The 21,024-nt window shown below is 43.2% G+C and overlaps 1 protein-coding gene across 2 annotated transcripts in view; it reads right to left on the bottom strand.

Annotated features, from left to right (window-relative positions):
* The window catches only part of stambpl1 (STAM binding protein-like 1), a 47,848-nt gene that overhangs the window by 2,821 nt on the left and 24,003 nt on the right, over positions 1-21,024 (bottom strand). Inside the window, exons 3-10 of one of the 2 annotated variants that reach the window (XM_080789517.1) lie at positions 20,234-20,448; positions 18,491-18,566; positions 12,022-12,117; positions 10,119-10,394; positions 7,757-7,910; positions 6,665-6,789; positions 4,952-5,089; positions 918-1,030 (exon numbers count right to left, since the gene is read on the bottom strand). In XM_080789517.1, coding sequence (XP_080645643.1) covers positions 918-1,030; positions 4,952-5,089; positions 6,665-6,789; positions 7,757-7,910; positions 10,119-10,394; positions 12,022-12,117; positions 18,491-18,566; positions 20,234-20,448 — 1,193 coding nt within the window. Of the gene's footprint in view, positions 1-917; positions 1,031-4,951; positions 5,090-6,664; positions 6,790-7,756; positions 7,911-10,118; positions 10,395-12,021; positions 12,118-18,490; positions 18,567-20,233; positions 20,452-21,024 lie in introns of both variants that reach the window. The other variant, XM_080789516.1, reaches the window with a different exon arrangement.

Genomic DNA, 21,024 nt, shown 5'->3' on the forward strand with positions numbered 1-21,024 from the left:
AGCTGTAATCAGCGACGGTGAAGGTTAATGAAGGTTAGGGAATAAGTGGAAAATCAGTCAAGCGGGCACAGCTGTGTGAATTACAATACTTGTGAGGACCAAAAGTATCCCACAAGTATAGAAGAATATGAGAAGTAGACATTGTGAGGATCGTTTTCCGGGTCCTCACAAGACAAATGCTTGGTTTATGGTTACAATAAAACCTCTTTTACATTTACAATGAGATATAGGATTATGCCTAGTTTTACATTTAGTCTATACGTTTGTGACTTTGTAGATATGCAATTTTTTTTGCCTTTAGGCTTACAGTTAATAATTCCATACTAAAAGGCTTTCTTACCTTTCTTTGTAGTTGTTACGTCCCCACCAAAGAGGTTCAGGTGTTATTTTGTGCAAATGCTCCTTATTGGCCTTTTCCCCTGCCATAAGCCCTAAATGAATTGCATTGAATGAGAATTGAATGGGGCTATGGGGTGTTGTGCTAATTCGCTTATTTACATCGCTCAAAATGATATATTTTTTGTATATATCCTCTCTTCATAATGTAAATAATATCCCAAGCGGCACACTTTACTACTTATTTCGATGGAAATAAGTGAATTAGAACAACACCCCATAGCCCCATTCAATTCCCATTCAGTGCTTATGGTAGGGGAAATAGCCAATAAGGAGTTTTTGCACAAAAAAACACCTGGACCTCTTTGGTGGGGACGTAACAACTACAAAGAAAGGTAAGAAAGCCTTCTAGCATGGAATTCTCCTTTAAAAATGGCAATAAAACAAAAGAAATGGCATTCATAAAATCACTTAAAAGAAATCCTCACAAGTACAGTAATACAAACCTGTGTATTTGTGTGTGTGAGAGTGAGTGAGTGAGTGAGTGAGTGTGCGTGCGTGCGTGCGTGCGTTACACCCACTCGTTGTGTTTGGGAGCGCAGACGATAGCGATAGCCTCAGGTAGCATGAGCTGGTAGGAGCAGTGTGTGTGGAGGTCCACGCTGGACAGGAACGCTGTCTGTGTAGGATGGGTCTGCAGAGAGAGAGAGAGAGAGAAATATACACTTATTAACATAAACCCTATAGGTCTATATACATAGTTCACCGGAGTCCCCCAGGGTTCCGTACTAGGCCCCTCTTGTTTTGGCTCTTACCATATCTTGCCCGTACAGTGCCTCCGGCTTTGTCGAACACAATTGGCCTGTTTTGACGCTTAAGTTAAATATCCCTTTGTTTCATTTCCTATGATTTTTTTTTTTTTTTTTTGGAAGATATAAAAAAAAAGAAATGAATAAAAAAATGTCAAATCATTTTCAAAAGATATTCGATAAAATAAATAAAGAGAGGCGATATGCGAGCATTTGTTGTGAGCTTGTAGATCTTCTATTTTCACTAGCTTGTGTCCCGGGAAGGTTTCCCTACATTAGGGTTTGCGAGAAGTTTGGGAACCTCCGAGTTCGATCACTCGTGGAAAGTTGCTATTTGGCCACAAATGGATTGTGCAATTGGCAACATGCTCTCTCAATCCAGGACTCTTAACACCGGCCCCCCCCCCCCCCAGGGCTGTGTTCTCTCAGCCCTCCTCTTCGCACTTCATACCAATTACTTTATTTCACATTCTCAATTTGTTTATTTTTTTTTTAAATATGCAGATGACACAACTGTCGTCCATATTAAAAATGGTGATGAATCAGCCTACAGGGCCGAGGTGGCAGCCCTCGTAGACTGGTGCACTTCGAATAACTTTATCCTAAACCTGGCTAAAGACCAAAGAAATTATCTTTAATTTCCGGAAAAAGGGGATTATGCCCCCATCCCTGGTTATCGATGACCAGCCTGTAGGAAAGGGTCGACAGTTTTAAATTCCTTGGCACCACTATATGCTGCTCCCTGAAATGGGAAGTTAACACTATAGTAACATCTTGAGTAAAGCCCACCAGAGGCTTCACTTCCTACGCCTCTTAAAGAAGTTCGGTGTGACTGGGGAGGCGTTGGCAGAGCCACCTTGGAGAGTGTCCTCGTCTTCTCAGTCACAGTGTGGTATGGAAACACCACCGACTTGGAGAGGAAACGGCTGGAAAGGGTGGTACGCACAGCGTCAAAAATCATTGGCCTCGACCTCCCATCCGTCTCCTCTATCTACACCATACGCACTAAGCGCAGGATGCAGAAGGTGATCGCTGACCCCTCCCACCCTGCCTGCTCTCTTTTCGCACCCCTGCCCTCAGGTAAGAGACTCCGGTCTCTAAAGGGAAACACCTCCCACTTCAAGAACAGCACTTATCCCGAGGCCTCCTGAATGCTGACCCTCTTTTCACTCGCACTTTACAGCGTGAAGCTGCTTTGTTAAACGATGACGAACTGTGATGAATTTGCTATTTATTTATTCAACATGGATTGTAACGTTTTGCATTCTTCTTATTTATTGGTCCCCCTCATATGATGTCTGCGCTTTTGTATCGTGTTCTGTCTGATTGCGAACGCAGTGAGCACTAACTATGAGACCTAGCAGATCATGTCTGTCTGTCTGTGTGTCTGTCTGTCTGTCCCGCTGTTACCCAAATATGGAGTGTGTTGCATCAATCACAAACAAATCACTCAGCTCCATACATGGGCACAAAAGGGGCCAGGTCAAAAACTTAACTTAAAAAAAAACTTAACTTAAAAAAAAATTTACTTTTAAAAAAAAATCTTAAAAAAAACCAAATATGTACGAGCTTGCGTTCGCTTCCCGCGTTTGCGCGTCTTACTTGTTGTGTATGTATCGTACGTATGTTTTTAGTGCACTGAAACAAATTCCAATCAACTCTGTTGACATGGCAATAAAGTCTTGAATCTTGTTACTGGGCGACGGTTCTTTGGGCCTGTTCAGACAGCGTGCAACGGTTATTTGAGGCTGTTCAGACAGAGAGCGACACAACAAGGCCTGCGTTCTAGCCTGGGATCAGCGGGGTCGCACTGCGCTCTTCATGTGAACACACACAGTCACACGCACAGTCAGACACACAGACACACAGACACACACACACACACACACACACACACACACACACACACACACACACACACACACACACACGGCAATCTACGCCCTCTCTTTTTGGAAATGGTCGCTTCCCATCTGAACAGCTCTTTGTTCTTCCCCAGAACAATGTCAAAGACTTTCAAATAATTACACAAGGATCGACATCTCGTCACTGTCGGGTAGAAACCTTGCATCTCCAAAACCGTTCCTTTTCTATTATATATATATTTTTTTTATTAATGAATTAATTAACATAGCGAAAATAGCTGACCTGCAAGCTACGGATTTTGTATTACACTCTTTCATTTAAAGACAGAAAGTCCTCGCCAAAGCAATTACAGTAGGTATATACTGTACTATTACAGCAGTGTGTGTGTGTGACATATTGAACAATCGAACAATAAAACAGAATCCAAATGACTCCGGGGCGAGGTGGTGAGACGTGAAGGAGGCGAACACACACACACACACACACACACACACACACACACACACACACACACACACACACACACACACACACAGACACACAGACACACAGACGGTGAGTCTGCTGTTTCCACGGTGATGGATGGACGCTTTTAGCACCCGGGAGCGCCTTTCCCTTTTGATTTGGTGTGACGGTGGTTTCACATGATCCTACATTTTTTAGATTTAACGTCAATAAAGTATTTTGTTTTGTTTGCATGTTCGGGGCCTTTAGATGAAGTTATAGGCCTGACGTTGAAATACAAAAAAATAATCTTCGGAATCCTCCGGTTTTCTGAAATAAATATTCTGCTAGACAAAAATAGCAGACCTACAAGCTTGTATAGCACGCCACTCGGTGGCGTTGCCATGAGCTTGTAGATCTGCTATTTTTCAATAGCTAAATTATAACATAATGTTCAACCCATTCTGAACGGGAACCCATTTTGGTGTCAGCATCATGTTATGCTTTAGCTATTGAAAAATAGCAGACCTACAAGCTCGTAGCGCGCCACTGCTATTTTTGAAAAATCGAAGAACGACTGACATTTTTAGAAACAGATCTCAGGTCAGAATGGGTCAATCAGACCAGTGTGTGTCCAGTGGAAACCTCGTATGAATCTGATCTCAGGTCAGAATGGGTTAAAACACCAAGAGGGGTTCCCGTCCAAAATGGGTTAATCTATCCATCCTATCTAAGCTGCCAGGATCGATCTATTACCTTTGGAGCATGACGTCGAAGTATTTGCAGCTTTGATCGACGGAAATCCGGCGGACAATATAGTCCCATGGTTTGTGGTCGAAGAGAAAGACATGCGGCCATTACGGTGCCAAACGAACACAGCCTGCACAGCATGTTGTAGTCCAAACAAACCGCCCGTTCACTTGCATTGAACTCATTTTCCCAGAAGCCCTAGCAGCCCGGGGGGCATGGCTTGATTTCCAGGTTTCGTCATCATAACGCGACGGCCTCGTCGTCACCAGGTCCGCGAAAAATCCGCTCTTTGTTTTTAAGTTATAAAAGAAACGGCGAATTAAACGCATTAAACAAAATAGCGGGTTTAGCGTATTAATTACGCAGTAGAAATATTAGTGTGTAAAGTATGAAATAGAGCCCATTTTTTCCTCTGTTCCCGATTGGTCACTGGTGATCTAGCCTGAGCTAACGTGTTAGGTTTCTGGTCTAGAGGGGGGCGGGTCGCAGCCGAGATTCGCACACGCCCTGATTGGACCTCAACGACCTGTCCGTCAGGTTTTGAAATGGCTTCTCTTAACCACAAAATGTTCTCCATAATACATAAACTCACCCTATTTTAACAAATACATGATACTCTGGTTATGTTACCATGGTGATATTTTTGATGAGCTACACTCTATGATGAATGCTCCATGCGTGCGTGCGTGCGTGTGCATGCGTGTGTGTGTGTGTGTGTGTGTGTGCGGCTGTGCGCGTGTTCTTACATGTATCCAGCCCAGTGTTAACAGGTTGTGTTGGTCCTGGAAGCTGAAGAGTTCCTCGACGTTCTCCATGTCACAGAAATCTGGACCCGAACTCTGCTTTGGTACGACCACATGACTGAGGATCAGCTCATTGTGTGTCTACAGACAGAGAGACAGAGACAGAGAGAGAGAGAGAGAGAGAGAGAGAGAGAGAGAGAGAGAGAGAATGAGACAGAGAGAGAGAGAGAGAGACCAGTGTTGATTTTGTGGACTTAAGCCCTCACCACAACAAAAGGGTCAAGACGGTTTTAGCGTTGTCCCGGCGGTGTGATGTGTCTCGTTGCACGTTGGACCCACGTCGACCCTATACTGATTCAACGCATGGAATTCAATGGCGCCCCAAACCACACCAAAAGGGTCGAGACGGTTTTCAGCGTTAACTCCTTGCAACCGTTTGGACCCTATATATAGGAGTTGCGTGGTGACCCTTTTGGTGTGGTTTAGGGCTCAAAGACTAAAGCCGCGTTCAGACTTGAATGTATATATTCCCTTCGGTTCGTCCCGTTTCGTCTTCGCGCCAGGTCGCACCACGCCTGTTCGCGCAACTTCTCGCCTTTGCGTTGACTTTGTGTGTACTGTAATCGCGCCGCTCCCAAACACCCAAGTCTGAACGCACCTTTTAGCCAAAATGTGTTCGTCGATTAACCCATTCTGACCTGAGATCAGATTCATAGGAGGTTTCCGCTGGACAACACACTGGTCTGATGAACCCATTCTGACCTGAGATCAGATTCTAAAAAATGATCGCAGTCGCTCTTCGATTTTTCAAAAATAGCAGACCTACAAGCTCGTAGGAGATTGTAGATCTAGTAGCACAAATTAAAGGACAATTATTTTTGGTTTGGTTGTGCTCGGGTGTTGCACGCAAACAAGTGTAAAATCAGGCAAAATACATTTTTGTTGACAAAATGAACTGTAGATTTGGTAGACTAAAATCTTATGATATTTAGTTCACTAAAACTAGACTAAAAGTGAAACATCTCCATCTCCCAGGGGTCTATAGCGCATTGTGAAACGGGGATATAGACTCCATCTCCCAGGGGTCTATAGTGCATTGTGAAATGGGGATATAGACTCCATCTCCCAGGGGTCTATAGCGCATTGTGAAACGGGGATACATAGACTCCATCTCCCAGGGGTCTATAGCGCATTGTGAAACGGGGATACATAGACTCCATCTCCCAGGGGTTTCACTGACTAAAACTAAATAAAAACTAAATAAAAACGAATCTATGATGACTAAAATTAAGACTAAATATACTGACAATTTCGTCCACAAATAAAAACTAGACTAAAATGTTAGGAAGGGACTAGTGGACAAGATATCCAGTTTTATGCTGGGTTGCATGCTGAAAATAGCAGATATACAATCTCACAACGCGTCGCAGCGCGATGCTATCAGCATGCAACCAAAGTGTAAAATACGTCACTACAACGACATCAAGGCCTGTCAAAAACACATTTTAGTCGACCAAATCAACTGTAGATTTAGCCGACTAAAATCGTATGACATTCAGTCGACTAAAACTAGACTAAAACACTAGAACATTCCAGGTGACTAAAATGTGACTAAAACTAAGTGAAAACTATTCAAGAGACTATAATGACTAAAACTAAAAATAGAAATTTGCTGCCAAAAACAACACTGTGATAAATAAGGAGGGGTCGTCTCACCAGTCTTCCGCACAGGATCCCACACGTCTCCAGTCCTCTGGCCGTGTTGGAGTCCGCTAGCAGCAGGAAGCGATACGTCAGATCTCTGGGCACGATCACCCTCCTGAGACCCTCGGTACGAGGAGCTACACACGCGCACACGCACACACACGCGCACACACACACACACACGCGCACACACACACACACACACACACACACACGGCAAGATGAGATTTTCTTTTCCCCGTGGGGAAATTCAGGACAGCAGCAGATTTAAATACAGGATGGATACCGGTAAGAGTACAGAGAGACGAATAAGAAAGAATATTTTATATATATATATATATATAAATATATATATATATAGGAGGGTGGCTTTGGTTTCCCTAGTGCTGAGTAAGAAGAAGCTTAGTCATCCGTGAGACACTCCGAGTAGATCGGCTGCTTCGTTCAGGGATTAAACAAAAGCATGAAAAACTAATCTCACGTGTGGATGGATGGGTGGATGGATGCGTGGGTGGATGGGTGGGTGGATGGGTGGATGGATGTGTGAATGGATGGTGGTTATATATCTCCACACTGGCCTGGGAATCCCCAGGTACAGCTGGCCTGTGCCCAATGTGTCCTACTAGTAGGAAAGGGAAGTCTGAGATTCTGTGATGTGACTGAAAATGGACTGATGGATGGAACATGAAGTCCGACACTACAACCCCACATCTCAGTCAACATAATTATAGTCTCTGGAATTGACGTCTAAAACTGTCCCTTTTCAGGATTCAAATTCAAAAAGCAGCAGAAATAGCTGCTCCACGTGGCCTATATTTCTCCTGCGTTTGTGCGACGGCACAAAATGTAGCCGCGTGACTAAAGTAGGGCTATTCATTTACGGAAGAAAATAAATAACATAAATAGTTAAAATGTGGAGATAAGTGGTTCTAATCCACTATCTCCGTCGATAAATAGAGCGAAACCGCGAATATGAGAATGAAACGGGTACAGTATATCAACTGGCCTTCAACAGTGAGAATAGATTACATAATGTACAGTCGATCGATAATGGTAGAGACATCTGAGGCGTGTGTGTGTGTGTGTGCGCGCGCGCATGCTCACTCTGTACTCCAGTGAGCGTGGGGGCGGGTCTGTTGAGAGGGCGCGCCGGCGGCTTGTTCCTGTTAGGGTCGGCCCCCGGGTTCCGAACGTGATTTCTGATTGGCTGCTGGGACAGACAAGAGCCGTCCGTCACCTCAGGCACTTTGGGCTCCACCTGCGGAGAGGAGAGGAGAGGAGAGGAGAGGAGAGGAGAGGAGAGGAGAGGAGAGGAGAGGAGAGGAGAGGAGAGGAGAGGAGAGGAGAGGAGAGGAGAGGAGAGGAGAGGAGAGGAGATTCTCATTTTGGTGTCAGCATCATGTTATGCTTTAGCTATTGAAAAATAGCAGACCTACAAGCTCATAGCGCGCCACCAAGTGGCGATTGAAAAATCGAAAGAACCACTGACATAGAAGCATAGCTTCTTCAGAAAACTGTCAGGATTTAGAAGACTTTTTTTTTTAGAATCTGATCTCGGGTCAAAATGGGTTAATACTGCTTTGTTTTAAAACCAGCTACCTTTTCAGAGGAGGCACAGGATATTAAATAAATATATTTATTAATTTTTACAAAGGATTTAACATGATTAACCCATTCTGTACGGGAACCCCTTTTGGTGTTAGCATCATGTTATGCTTTAGCTATTGAAAAATAGCAGATCTACAAGCTCATAGCGCCCCACCGAGTGGCGCGCTACGAGCTTGTAGGTCTGCTATTTTTGAAAAATCGAAGAACGACTGACATTTTTAGAATCTGATCTCAGGTCAGAATGGGTTAATCAGACCAGTGTGTGTCCAGTGGAAACCTCGTATGAATCTGATCTCAGGTCAGAATGGGTTAACAACTCACTAGGAGAATGTCCATAATTATACGGTTGCTGTCGGGCAGACACCTCCCAAACCCAAACCATTCTTTTTCAGGAAATGGAAAAACAATATATGACCCCAGCTGTTCCAAATGGACCCAATGCAGGTTAATTATTTAGTCACAGGCTCTTGTTAATACTTTAGATTGGTTAAATATTTATAAAACCCCACAGACACGCTGTGAACCACTTTCACTTTCAAACATTTTAGGGGGAAAAAAAACAATAGCTGATTGCGATGAGCAGTGTGGAGGAGTTATATTTTTGCTACATTCGTGCGACATGAACATATTAATGATTAAATGATGAACCTATAACTTCCTTGCCAATCGCTTTTAAATAGCCGATCATTCTAGGAACAGCTGTGACACTTTGTCATTTCCGACAGACTTGGCGAAAAATAAAGGGGTGCACGTGTCCTTGCCTGCTTGCTCAGGGGATAAATTGAATGTTGACCGTCGGGTCAAAAGATCATGAAGATTTTGACACGATCTAAATGTCTCAATAGAAGCGCATATTTAGAGACAAAATACGCGCGTGCTTAAAGTGAATGGCACATCGAGTGGCAAAGCAACATGCAAAGTGAGTTTGACCCAATTGAGGCCCGACGTCGAAATGGTTCTCAATATTTCATGTCAAGGAACCCCAAAAATCATATACGTAATATGCCTCCGACCCCCCCCCCCCCCCTCTGAAAATATGTTGTTCAAGGGACTCCCCCCCCCCCCCAGAAGCAAAGCCTTGAGTTAATTGCTATTTTTTCAATAGCTTAAAGTGCTTAATGCGTTAACGTTGTTTAATGCAATCAGATAGTAGTTTTTTTGCCATTCGATCAGCAGGCATTCCTGCATAACTTCCGGGATGTCACGCGCTTACCCTCTATTGTCCAAGTTACATTGTATTAACCCATTCTGACCTGAGATCAGATTCATACGAGGTTTCCACCTGGACACACACTGGTCTGATTAACCCATTCTGACCTGAGATCAGATTCTAAAAATGTCAGTCGTTCTTCGAATTTTTCAAAAATAGCAGACCTACAAGCTCGTATCGCGCCACTCGGTGGCGCGATATGAGCTTGTAGATCTGCTATTTTTCAATAGCTAAAGCATAACATGATGCCAACACCAAAATGGGTGCCCGGTCAGAATGGGTTAATACCAGTAAGACGCGCAAACGCGGGAAGCGAACGCAGCTCGTACATATTTTGGGTTTTTTTAAGATTTATTTTTAAGTTATTTTTTTAAGTTAAGTTATTTTTTAAGTTACGTTTTTAACTTAGCCATAACCATATAAGGAGTCCCCAAAGCAGCTATACGTCCAAATATGGAGTGTGTTGCATCAATCACAAACAAATCACTCAGCTCCATATATGGGCACAAAGGGGGGACACACACAGACAGACAGACATGATCTGCTAGGTCTCATAGTAAGTGCTCACTGCGTTCGCAATTATACGGATTGGACAACATTACATTTTTATTAATTTAAAACAGGTTACATGGCGCCGATTTAACGCACCTTTTGCCCCGCCTCCTCTTCTCTCCTATTGGCCTGTTCCTGGCGACGCAGCTGGTCCTCGAAGTAGCGGAACTGCTCCGATTCGATCTGCGCCCGCCGCAGAGACGCCACCCTCTGTCTCTCCTCCTCCAATAGCGAGAGGCGCCGCCTGTCCTCCTCCAATAGGGAGAGGCGCTGTCTGTCCTCCTCCAATAGGGAGGCGCGTTGACTGTCCTCGTCCAATAGGGAGAGATGCTGGAGCTGTTGGCCACACCCATCCTCCACCCCCGACTGGCTCTGCGAAGTAAACGGAACGCACAGGTCAGTCAACCAGGGTTGCCATGTCCGCTTAGAATAAGCGACTTTGGGCTTGTTTTTCTGTAAAGTTGATTGAAAATATTGGTAGTTTTTTTTGGGCTTGTTTTTAAAGTGTCGTTTCTTATTGCGTATGTTGTTTAACCCATTTTGGGCCGGAACCCCTTTTGGTGTTAGCAAGCATCATGTTATGCTTTAGCTATTGAAAAATAGCAGATCTACAAGCTCATAGCGCGCCACCGAGTGGCGCGCTACGAGCTTGTAGGTCTGCTATTTTAGAAAAATCGTGAAAATATTTATTTCAGAAAACTGGAGGATTTAGAAGATATTTTTTTTATTTCTAGGCAGGCCTAAATGGGTTAAACCAGTGATTCTCAAACATTTATCATTTCAAGGACACCCATACGTACCCCTATTACCCCCCCCTTCTGAAAATATGTATGCCAGGAACCCCATACAAGATTTGTGATGTTTAACTTTTCAAAAAATATTCAACATCTTTCCACATTTTCTTCATTTTGTATTTGTTTTTAACTAGCTGATCTAGAGGCTAAATAGCCGGAATAGCCACTTAACCCATTCTGACCGGGGCGGGAACCCGTTTTGGTGTTAGCATCATGTCATGCTTTAGCTATTGAAAAATAGCAGATCTACAAGCTCATAGCGCGCCACCGAGTGGCGCGCTACGAGCTTGTAGGTCTGCTATTTTTTGAAAAATCGAAGAACGACTGACATTTTTAGAATCTGATCTCAGGTCAGAATGGGTTCATCAGACCAGTGTGTGTCCAGTGGAATCCTCGTATGAATCTGATCTCAGGTCAGAATGGGTTAAAGGTGCTCTTGTGGCCACGTTGCTTCTTCTAGGCTAGCTTTCATAAACCCGGTTGCTTGTTTGTTTCTGCACTGCAATCAACGGCGCCGCCGATCTCGACCACCGGGCCGAGTGTCTCTCGGCGCTGCCATTGATTGGTCGAAAAAGATAGTTCCCAGGGGGAGGAAGTACCGCTCACACCGGGGCTCCAGGGGGAAGTACCACTCACACCGGGGCTCCAGGGGGAAGTACCGCTCACACCGGGGCTCCAGGGGGAAGTACCGCTCACACCGGGGCTCCAGGGGGAAGTACCGCTCACACCGGGGCTCCAGGGGGAAGTACCGCTCACACCGGGGCTCCAGGGGGAAGTACCGCTCACACCGGGGCTCCACCGGGCGCGTCAGCGTCGCGTCTCCGTCACCACCGCCAGGGAATGTTCCCTATTTAAATCAATGAAGGGTGGCTCCACTGCCCGCGTTGCGCTGTGTTGCGCTGCGTTGCGTGACTGCATTAAAATTGCCCCGGTTTGTTTTTTGACGCAACGAGACGGAGACGCAACGCTACGGAAGTCCCGCCCTATTAAGACACTCGGAGGTGAGATAGGAGGTTTCTGCCCGACAGGGAACAAACCCTGCACCCCCTGGTGGTCAAAAGTACAAAAGCAGGGCGGCAGTGGCTCAGTGGCTAGAGTGGCCGGATGGGAACCGCAAGGTTCCCACTTCGATTCCCAGCGGATATGTGCGCGCACACACACACAAGCGCACACACACACAGACACACACACACACACACACACACCTGGACTCTGAGGTATTCTGTGTGTTCCCTGTTGTATTTCTCCTGCAGCAGCTTTTTCAGTTCCTCTTTACGAGGAAACGCCACCTCTTGAAGTTTCTGAAGAGAGAGAGAAACAGAGAGAGAGCGAGAGAGAGAGGGAGACAGAGAAACGGAGAGAGAGAGAGAGAGAGGGAGACAGAGAAACGAAGAGTGAGAGAGAGAGAGAGAGAGAGAGAGAGGGAGACAGAGAAACGAAGAGTGAGAGAGAGAGAGAGAGAGAGAGAGAGAGGGAGACAGAGAAACGAAGAGTGAGAGAGACAGAGAGAGAGAGGGAGACAGAGAAACGAAGAGTGAGAGAGAGAGAGAGAGAGAGAGAGGGAGACAGAGAAACGAAGAGAGAGAGAGGGAGACAGAGAAACGAAGAGAGAGAGAGAGAGAGAGAGAGAGAGAGAGAGAGAGAGAGAGAGAGAGAGAGAGAGAGAGAGAGAGAAACGGAGAGAGAGAGAGAGAGAGAGAGAGAGAGAGAGAGAGAAACGGAGAGAGAGAGAGAGCGAGAGGGAGACAGAGAAACGGAGAGAGAGAGAGAGAGGGAGACAGAGAAACGGAGAGAGAGAGAGAGCGAGAGGGAGACAGAGAAAGCAATAGAGAGAGCGAGACAAGAGAGATAAAGTCAGAGTGAGACAGAGAAATGAACAGAAAGACAAATGTCATTTTGTATGAGGGTCATAAACTATAGGCTTCAGGGTTTTGGATGCCGAACGTCCTTCATGCAGGAAATTAAGTGACGTGTCATGTCATATTAAAGCAGGGAATCAAAGCTTCAAATTGACACGTTGTTTGTTCAGTTTGACCCACCAGTTTTGGAGATATGGCTCATAGAGTAATGTCTTGCAGAGAAACAGCGAGTTGAGAAAACAGGCTCGAAAGGTTCACTTCTGTGGTCTCTAACATTATACACCTATAGCTACATTAGACCTATAGCTACATGTTTAAGCATTTATAGCCCTGGTTCTTGACTCTCGTATTCATACGAGAGTCAAGGCTTAACTGCACCCTGTTTTTTGCGCTCGCTACATTTACAACGTTTACGTATATCACCCATTCTTGAGATAAGGGACAAAACCTTTTTCAAACTGGATTTTTTTTTTTTTTAAGATACATTCAAATCAAATAGATGTATTTGTAGACACAGGTCTCAACTACCAATCTTGAGAAGGAACAGGTTTTTCGCATAACATTTCTTTCTAAAATGGGACATTTATGCACTTAATACCTGATTCATGTCAACTCCGTCAGACACACTAAAATCCCTTTTAATTGAATTTTATCATTTCAACAATAATATAAAGTCCTCAGTTATCTTATAATGGCTTTCAGTAATCAAGTTAAGTAATACAAATCTTTTAATATTATTTTGTTCCAATATCACACTATTATGAAATATCCAATTTCTCAAAACCGTCATTTCAACCTTTATTTTCAATATTATAACATGAAAACCATGTAAAAAAAAAAAAAATCATCATTACGTATCATTTCAGTTGGTGTTTCAATACATAAGCACAAAAGATTTGACAGCTAATTTTCTATTTCTTTGGAAATTAACAAAAACATCACGGGACGAACGTCTGACGGAGTTGACGAACATCTGACGGAGTTGACAAGTTTAACTGATTTAGGTTCTAGACCACCTAGGATCTTGATTCTGGTGACTAATCCCACATTTTCAAGGATGAGGAATACAGTGGTACTATTTAGATTTGCCCTGTGAACATGGCAGCCATTTTTCAAAATGGCCGCCAACTTTCTGTTATTTCCCAATAACTCAAGTTCTACACCACCTAGGATCTTGATTCTGGTGACTAATCATACATTTTCAAGGATGTGGGATACATTGGTACTATTTAGATTTGTCCTGTGACCATGGTAGACATTTTTCAAAATGGCCGCCAACTTTCTGTTATTTCCCAATAACTCAAGTTCTACACCACCTAGGATCTTGATTCTGGTGACTAATCATACATTTTCAAGGGTGAGGAATACAGTTGTACTATTTAGATTGATCCTGTGACCATGGATGGTAGACATTTTCAAAAATGGTGGACCTGCTATTATTTTACCAATTTACTCAGGGAATATTATCAGAATAATATAAAATCTGTGAATAAATTTCTTACCAAGAATTTTCTTCACCAATGTTTGTAAAGGTGTCTACTAACATATCCCACATTGGTTTCTATTTGACCACCCTAGGGGCATGTTTGACAGCTGCTGAAAGTTGGGTACCATCAACAACCAATATAAGGCTAAATGTTCTAAATTTCATTATGCTTTAAGTAGCATGTGGCATGTCAAACTAGGGGCTTTTCATGATTCTGGATCCATTCCAAGCATTAGTTTTGCACAAAAAACACTACGTTGGCTAAAAACGGCCATAGCCATCATCACAGATGTGATGAGGTCAGCACATGTCGGCACATTTGGGCAAGTGGCTATGGCCAAACTAGGGGGTCTATGGCCAAACTAGGGGTCAAACTCCTTGGGCTAAATTCGGTGAGGTGAACAGTGAGCAGTGAACAGTGAGGGAAAGACTGAAGACAGAAGATTTGGCTTCAGGACCATCAGGCAGGATGTGCAGACACTGGAGGCATCAGTGTCTTTCTCTGTGTCCCCAGCATGTCAACCAAAGCAATGTTACCAAATCAAAGGAGCCTTCACCTCATGTCACCTGGGGCTGGGTGAGCAATCGTATCCTGTATCTAAACTCACAACTAAATACAGACACTTGGCCAGACTGCCGTTTGAAAGGGTCAAACCCCTCATCCTGATTGGGGAAGACCACCCCACCTAATCACACCAACCGAACAAGTGAGGTTGGGGCCTCCAGGTGGGCCAGCAGCCATCTGCACAAGACTGGGCTGGACCCTGCAGGAAAGCAATCTCCAGCCAAGACAATGTAAGTTGACTATAACAGAGCCCCAGAACACAGAGCTCAGGAGAAGGATGGAGAAACACTGGCAGGAGGCCACCAAGATACAATGCCCCAGAGACCCAGAGTGTGCCACCACTGGCAGTAAGGAGATCAACTGCTGCAGCAAAGATGTCATGAAAGGCAAGTCTCCACCAAAAAAAACCCTGAACCTAATCGGGGTGTCAAGAGACCAAAGTTTCTCCCCCACAGTTCCCTGCAGTGGCCAGTGAAGTCAAACTGTGCATCTGTACCTGAAAGGGGCAAGTCAAAGGCCAGAAAGCCCACCTCCTTTTAATGTCCTGTCAGTAGAAACTCAACCTGCACCTGAAATAAGCCCTTACCTCTCCCAGAGAAAGTTCATCCTTGAAAATGTAATGATTAGTCGCCAGAATCAAGATCCTTGGTGGTCTAAAACTTGAGTTATTGGTAAAATAACAGCAGGTTGGTGGTCATTTGGAAAACAATGGCTGCCATGGTCACAGGACAAATCTAAATAGTACCACTGTATTTCTCATCTTTTAAAATGTATGATTAGTCGCCAAAATCAAGATCCTAGGTGGTCTAAAACTTGAGTTATTGTAAAATAACAGCAGGTGGCGGCCATTTTGAAAAAAAAAATGGCTGCTATGGTCACAGGACAAATCTAAATATTACCAATGTACCCCACATCCTTGAAAATGTATGATTAGTCACCAGAATCAAGATCCTAGGTGGTGTAGAACTTGAGTTATTGTAAAATAACAGCAGGTGGCGGCCATTTTGAAAAATGGCTGCCATGGTCACAGGGAAAGTCTAAATTGTACCACTGTATCCCTCATCCTTGAAAATGAGGTCTTAGTCACCAGAATCAAGATCCTAGGTGGTGTAGAACTTGAGTTATTGTAAAATAACATCAGGTGGCGGCTCTTTTGTAATATGGCTGCCATGGTCACCACGAGACAAATATGTGATGGCCCCATAGCCAAAAATGTTCCTTAAGGCATGCTCTAACTGTGTGCCAAATTAGAATACTGCCCATTATTCAAAAACAATAATTTTATTGTTTTAGGAACACTTTTGTCAACTCCGTCAGATACACGTCAACTCCGTCAGACACAAAATCTGACGGAGTTGACGTCTGACGGAGTTGACAAAATGGCATTTGTTTTCATCTTAACCCTCTTTAGTACAATGTAGCCATTTTGTTTTTGCTTAATTTTGTTAGCTAAACCTAACCCCTAAACTAAAATAATAAACATTATTTTGGAATTCTTAACAAAGATCATAATAATGTCCTGACGGAGTTGACATGTAAAAGCTGTGACCACATTGTTATCAACATTGTTTGTTTAAAATATCAAACAATTGAATGCTTGTCAGACCAGGTACTCCACTGTTGCAACAAATATAAATGGGACTTGGAAAAGGAGTCTTCAGGCTAAATCTGTCGACAATATTTTCTGATTAATTTAAGACTTTTAAAAAAACCTGACGGAGTTGACGGAGACGTGGGACGAACATTTGATATGAGATATTTAATAGAAAATATCAATTAAAATTAACTGTGTATATTATTTGCTATGTTGTTGACAATCTACTTTAATTTCGTATGTATATTTATGTGATTGTGACAGTATTAGACACTTTTTTGGCAGTTTGAAATTGTGGCCACTTGCTGGGGACAGGCTAAATACAGGCCTTTTTGGGTACAGGGCCTGCTTTTAACTAATTCAGATGGAATATGAAAACAATTATAATGAAATTAAGGGCATAATAATACACAACTGTATTACACTTAACTTTGCAAGTGCTTTTATTTTTATGAATTAATTTATTTTTTACATAAAATAAGGCTCTTATGTGTGGGACATGTTTTTTCCACTTTTGTCCCTCATCTCAAGAATGAGTGATATATAAACATTCGGACTTCAAATATAAAGTAGGGGAGAGCCGCCACGGATGTAACGCTTCACGTTTGTAACATGGACGTTATCTCTTGATTGGTCAACGCCACCATGACGCCATCGCGTCAGTAAGTGTACAGCAAAGTACTCTACGTGCCCAGGAAGTTTGAAGTGTTTACCTTCATCCTGCGGGGAGCTATTGGCGAAAAACTGACTTTTTTCAAAATGCGTATAATTTTACACCTGGAGTATTTGTGTGCTACAATTTTTTTCTTTGGTGTTGGTGAATAAAAATCCACATGGATGTCTTCATGCTTATGTTCTTCATTAGTTTGCATCGTGTTTAGACGGAATTCACGTTCATTCTGGTCTGTAAGCAACGGCAAAGAAAACTTTGGAAGGAGGGTCAATTGTAACATGTGTTACAAATGGTCCGCTTCCATTCAATGCCATTATATGTAATATTTACATATTTGACATATTGGCCAATATTATATGTTCTAAAATTGTATTGTATTGTGTAGTGTATTCTAAAATTAGTTTAGGGTTGTATAACATTGTACAACTCAATCAATCAAACGTTTGTTTAATCAATGTATTTCCCCATTGAACTGAAAAAAAAGCCCAAACTGGTACACCCGATACTATTTAATATTTCCCAATATGTTTGATACATTTTCTTATCACATCCATGGTATGAAAACAATGCTAAGGAGTTGCTTCAATGAAATATAATTGCTTTAAGCTGAAAACGATATGTTTAATGGTGTTTTTTAGCGTTGTTACATTTATACTCCATGCTGTTACAATTAGTCCGACAGGTGCAACAAATGTAACACTGGAACAGCGTCCACTTTCGGTTTAATAACTCCCGACCTGTTTGATCAATTGAAAATTTTTGGTTTATGGAAGCAGACAAGTGTAGGTCCGTTGCCTGAAAATATTACATATGTAGATAAACGGATCTCCGAGTAAAAAAATGAAACCTGCAAAATGTTACATCCGTGGCGGCTCTCCCCTACTCACAATTTGTCCCACGGGTGTTAGTTAGTGGCTGCTCCAGCGATTAGAATTGCTGCATCCCGCGTTGTTTAATAAAAAGCATTTTTATCCGAGCTGTTATTTTGCTAGTGGCTTTCAACTACGCGCCCCTATCGGTCGGGAGGAGGGTGGCGAGCGCAAAAAACAGGGTGCAGTTACGTTATGACTGTCATGATAATCATCATGGCAGTCATGTTTCAGGGCTAAAGCATTTATTACATATTTATTTTTCAGCTCTGATATTTATTTCAGACATCATGCGTTGGTATGTGAACAGTCTGCCCATGTGCTATTAACACATGTTGGATTAAAAAAAGAAATCTAAACAAAATCTGTATTTTCTCCTCACATCATGTCCAAAACTGTTACTTTCCAGGAAAACTCAAAAAACAGCTAAATTAGCAGATCTACAAGCGTGAGCTTGTAGATCTGCACTGTAGTGTGTGACGCTGTAGTAGGGCAATACTTTACGGTGAAAAAACACACAAAAAGTTAGAATATGGAGATATGAAGTTTCTGCTCGACAGTGACCACATATACAGTACTATGTCTGAGAGCAGTGATACAGTCTACATGTACTGTGTGTACAGTATACCTTCATGATGAGCTGCTTCTCTGGAACATTACACTGCTGGTAGTCTCTGTGTCGAGGCAACTTCTCTACGAACAGACTGCGCGCGCACACACACACACACACACACACACACACAGTTAGCAGTCAAAATCTTATCAGATAATGTATAACTAATAATGTATAATTATTTATTACCAGACAGATAAAGACGGACAGATGATATCAATGGAGCGGGCAGACAAGCAGAGCCAGTCAGACCACACATACAGTACAGAGCAGATTACTCAGACATCTCTCTCTCCGTTTCTGGCACAACAGCGCCACTTTTGGTACTCATTGGTACTAGTGCTCATAGTCACACACATTAAAGGGACACTTCACCCTTATGTTAATGACGTTTATTAGCTTTAGAACACTTTCATGGGGGTCTTTATGTGTGTAATAGGTGGTTTTAGATATTTTAGATTGTAGCAGTGAGCCCGGTGTCTCTGATGGCATGGACACTGGGCTCACTTCCTTCCTGGACTACATGTTGTCTCAGTAAGACGGCTCTCCCCCCTATCCACAAGGAGGAGCAGTGCACCAAAGAACTATGGGAATTGTAGTCCAGGAAGGTATAGTGAGACCAGTGTCCATGACATCAGAGACACTGTGCTCACTGCTACAATCTAAAATAGCTAAAACAACATATATTACACACATAAAGACCCCCAGGAAAAGCTTCTAAATGTCATTAACATATATTCTTTTGCAAAAAAGGGTGAAGTGTCCCTTTAACGCACGTCAGTACACACATGAACACACGGTTGAACACGGACATTGCTGTTCCTTGGAGTGGTTGCATCACTCAAACACATATTACACACATAAAACCCCCACAGGAAAGCATTTCTGGTGTCCTATAAACATCATTAACCCATTTAGGCCCGACGTCGAAGGTTCTCTGAAATACCTGGGTTTCTATATCAGTGGTGTTCAAATTTCATGTCAAGGACCCCCAGAATTGTGTGTATTTGGCCGCCGACCCCAATGTGAAAATATGCTGTTCCAGGGACCCGCCCAGAAGCAAAGATTTGAGTTGAAATGTTCGCTCTGAAAGAATATATATTCAAAGATGTGCACCACATTTTCACGATTCTTCAAAAATAGCAGACCTACAAGCTCGTAGCGCGGCACCGAGTGCAGCGCTACGAGCTTGTAGATCTGCTATTTTGTCAATAGCTTAAAGGTGTATTCAGTGATTTCACTTAATTCAAATATCACTTCTTTTTTTTTGTTTTGTTGCGATAATCCTCTCTACTATAGAGTGTGCTGACCATATAAGGAGTTCCTCCCTGTCCCCTGCAGCTAACCCCTGGGGGGGGGTCAAAAAAACCCCCGTAGGTTTCGTTTTTGGCTCTCTATCCTGATTGGATGAAAGGCTTTATATAGGTCCCAGCCAAAAACGAAACCTAAGGTTTTTTGAGTGAAATCACTGAATATACCTTTTAAGTATAGCATAATGCTTAAAACACCAAAAGGGGGGGTTTTAGCTATAGCTATTGAAAAATAGCAGATCTACAAGCTCATAGCGCGCCACCGAGTGGCGCGCTACGAGCTTGTAGGTCTGCTATTTTTTGAAAAATCGAAGAACGACTGACATTTTTTTTTAGAATCTGATCTCAGGTCAGAATGGGTTCATCAGACCAGTGTGTTGTCCAGTTGGACAACACCTCGTATGAATCTGATCTGGGGTCAGAATGCGTGTTAGCGTATCATCCTCACGTGATGAACTTGTTGTAGAGGACGAAGGCGTTCTCCAGGCTGCCCTCCTCCAGGTACACAGCGGCCATTCGCTCCATCTCCACGCCGGAGCGGAAGTAGCGGCGCGGCGTGACGTCCTCGTTGATGTCCACGCTGCACGCCATCTTCCCCAGGGCGCGCACGCGCTCCACCGCCGACACGGACACGTCCGTGTACTCGGGCTCCGCCGCCAGCTTCTTCTGTCGGTCATGGGGGGTCAACTTTATTTATTATACGTCCCGCCATTATATGTCCCCCCCATTTTACAGCAGGTGATACAATTAAAGGAGAATTCCATACTAAAAGGCTTTCTTACCTTTCTTTGTAGTTGTTACGTCCCCACCAATGAGGACCAGGTGTTATTTTGTGCAAAAGCTCCTTATTGGCTGTTTCCCCTACCATAAGCCCTAAATGAATTGCATTGAATGGAATGGGAATTGAATGGGGTGTTGTGCTAATTCGCTTATTTCCATCGCTCAAAATTATAATTTCTTTGTATATATCCTCTCTTCATAATGTAAATAATATCCCAAGCGGCACACTTTACTACTTCTTTCGATGGAAATAAGTGAACTAGCACAACACCCCATAGCTCCATTCAATTCCCATTCAATGCAATGCAATTCATTTAGGGCTTATGGTAGGGGAAACAGCCAATAAGGAGTTTTTGCACAAAATAACACCTGGTCCTCATTGGTGGGGACGTAACAACTACAAAGAAAGGTAAGAAAGCCTTTTAGTATGGAATTCTCCTTTAAGCAGTGATGGGGGAA

The sequence above is a fragment of the Protomyctophum bolini genome (assembly GCF_963924005.1).
Source record: "Protomyctophum bolini genome assembly, chromosome: 18".
Taxonomy (NCBI): Eukaryota; Metazoa; Chordata; class Actinopteri; order Myctophiformes; family Myctophidae; genus Protomyctophum; species Protomyctophum bolini.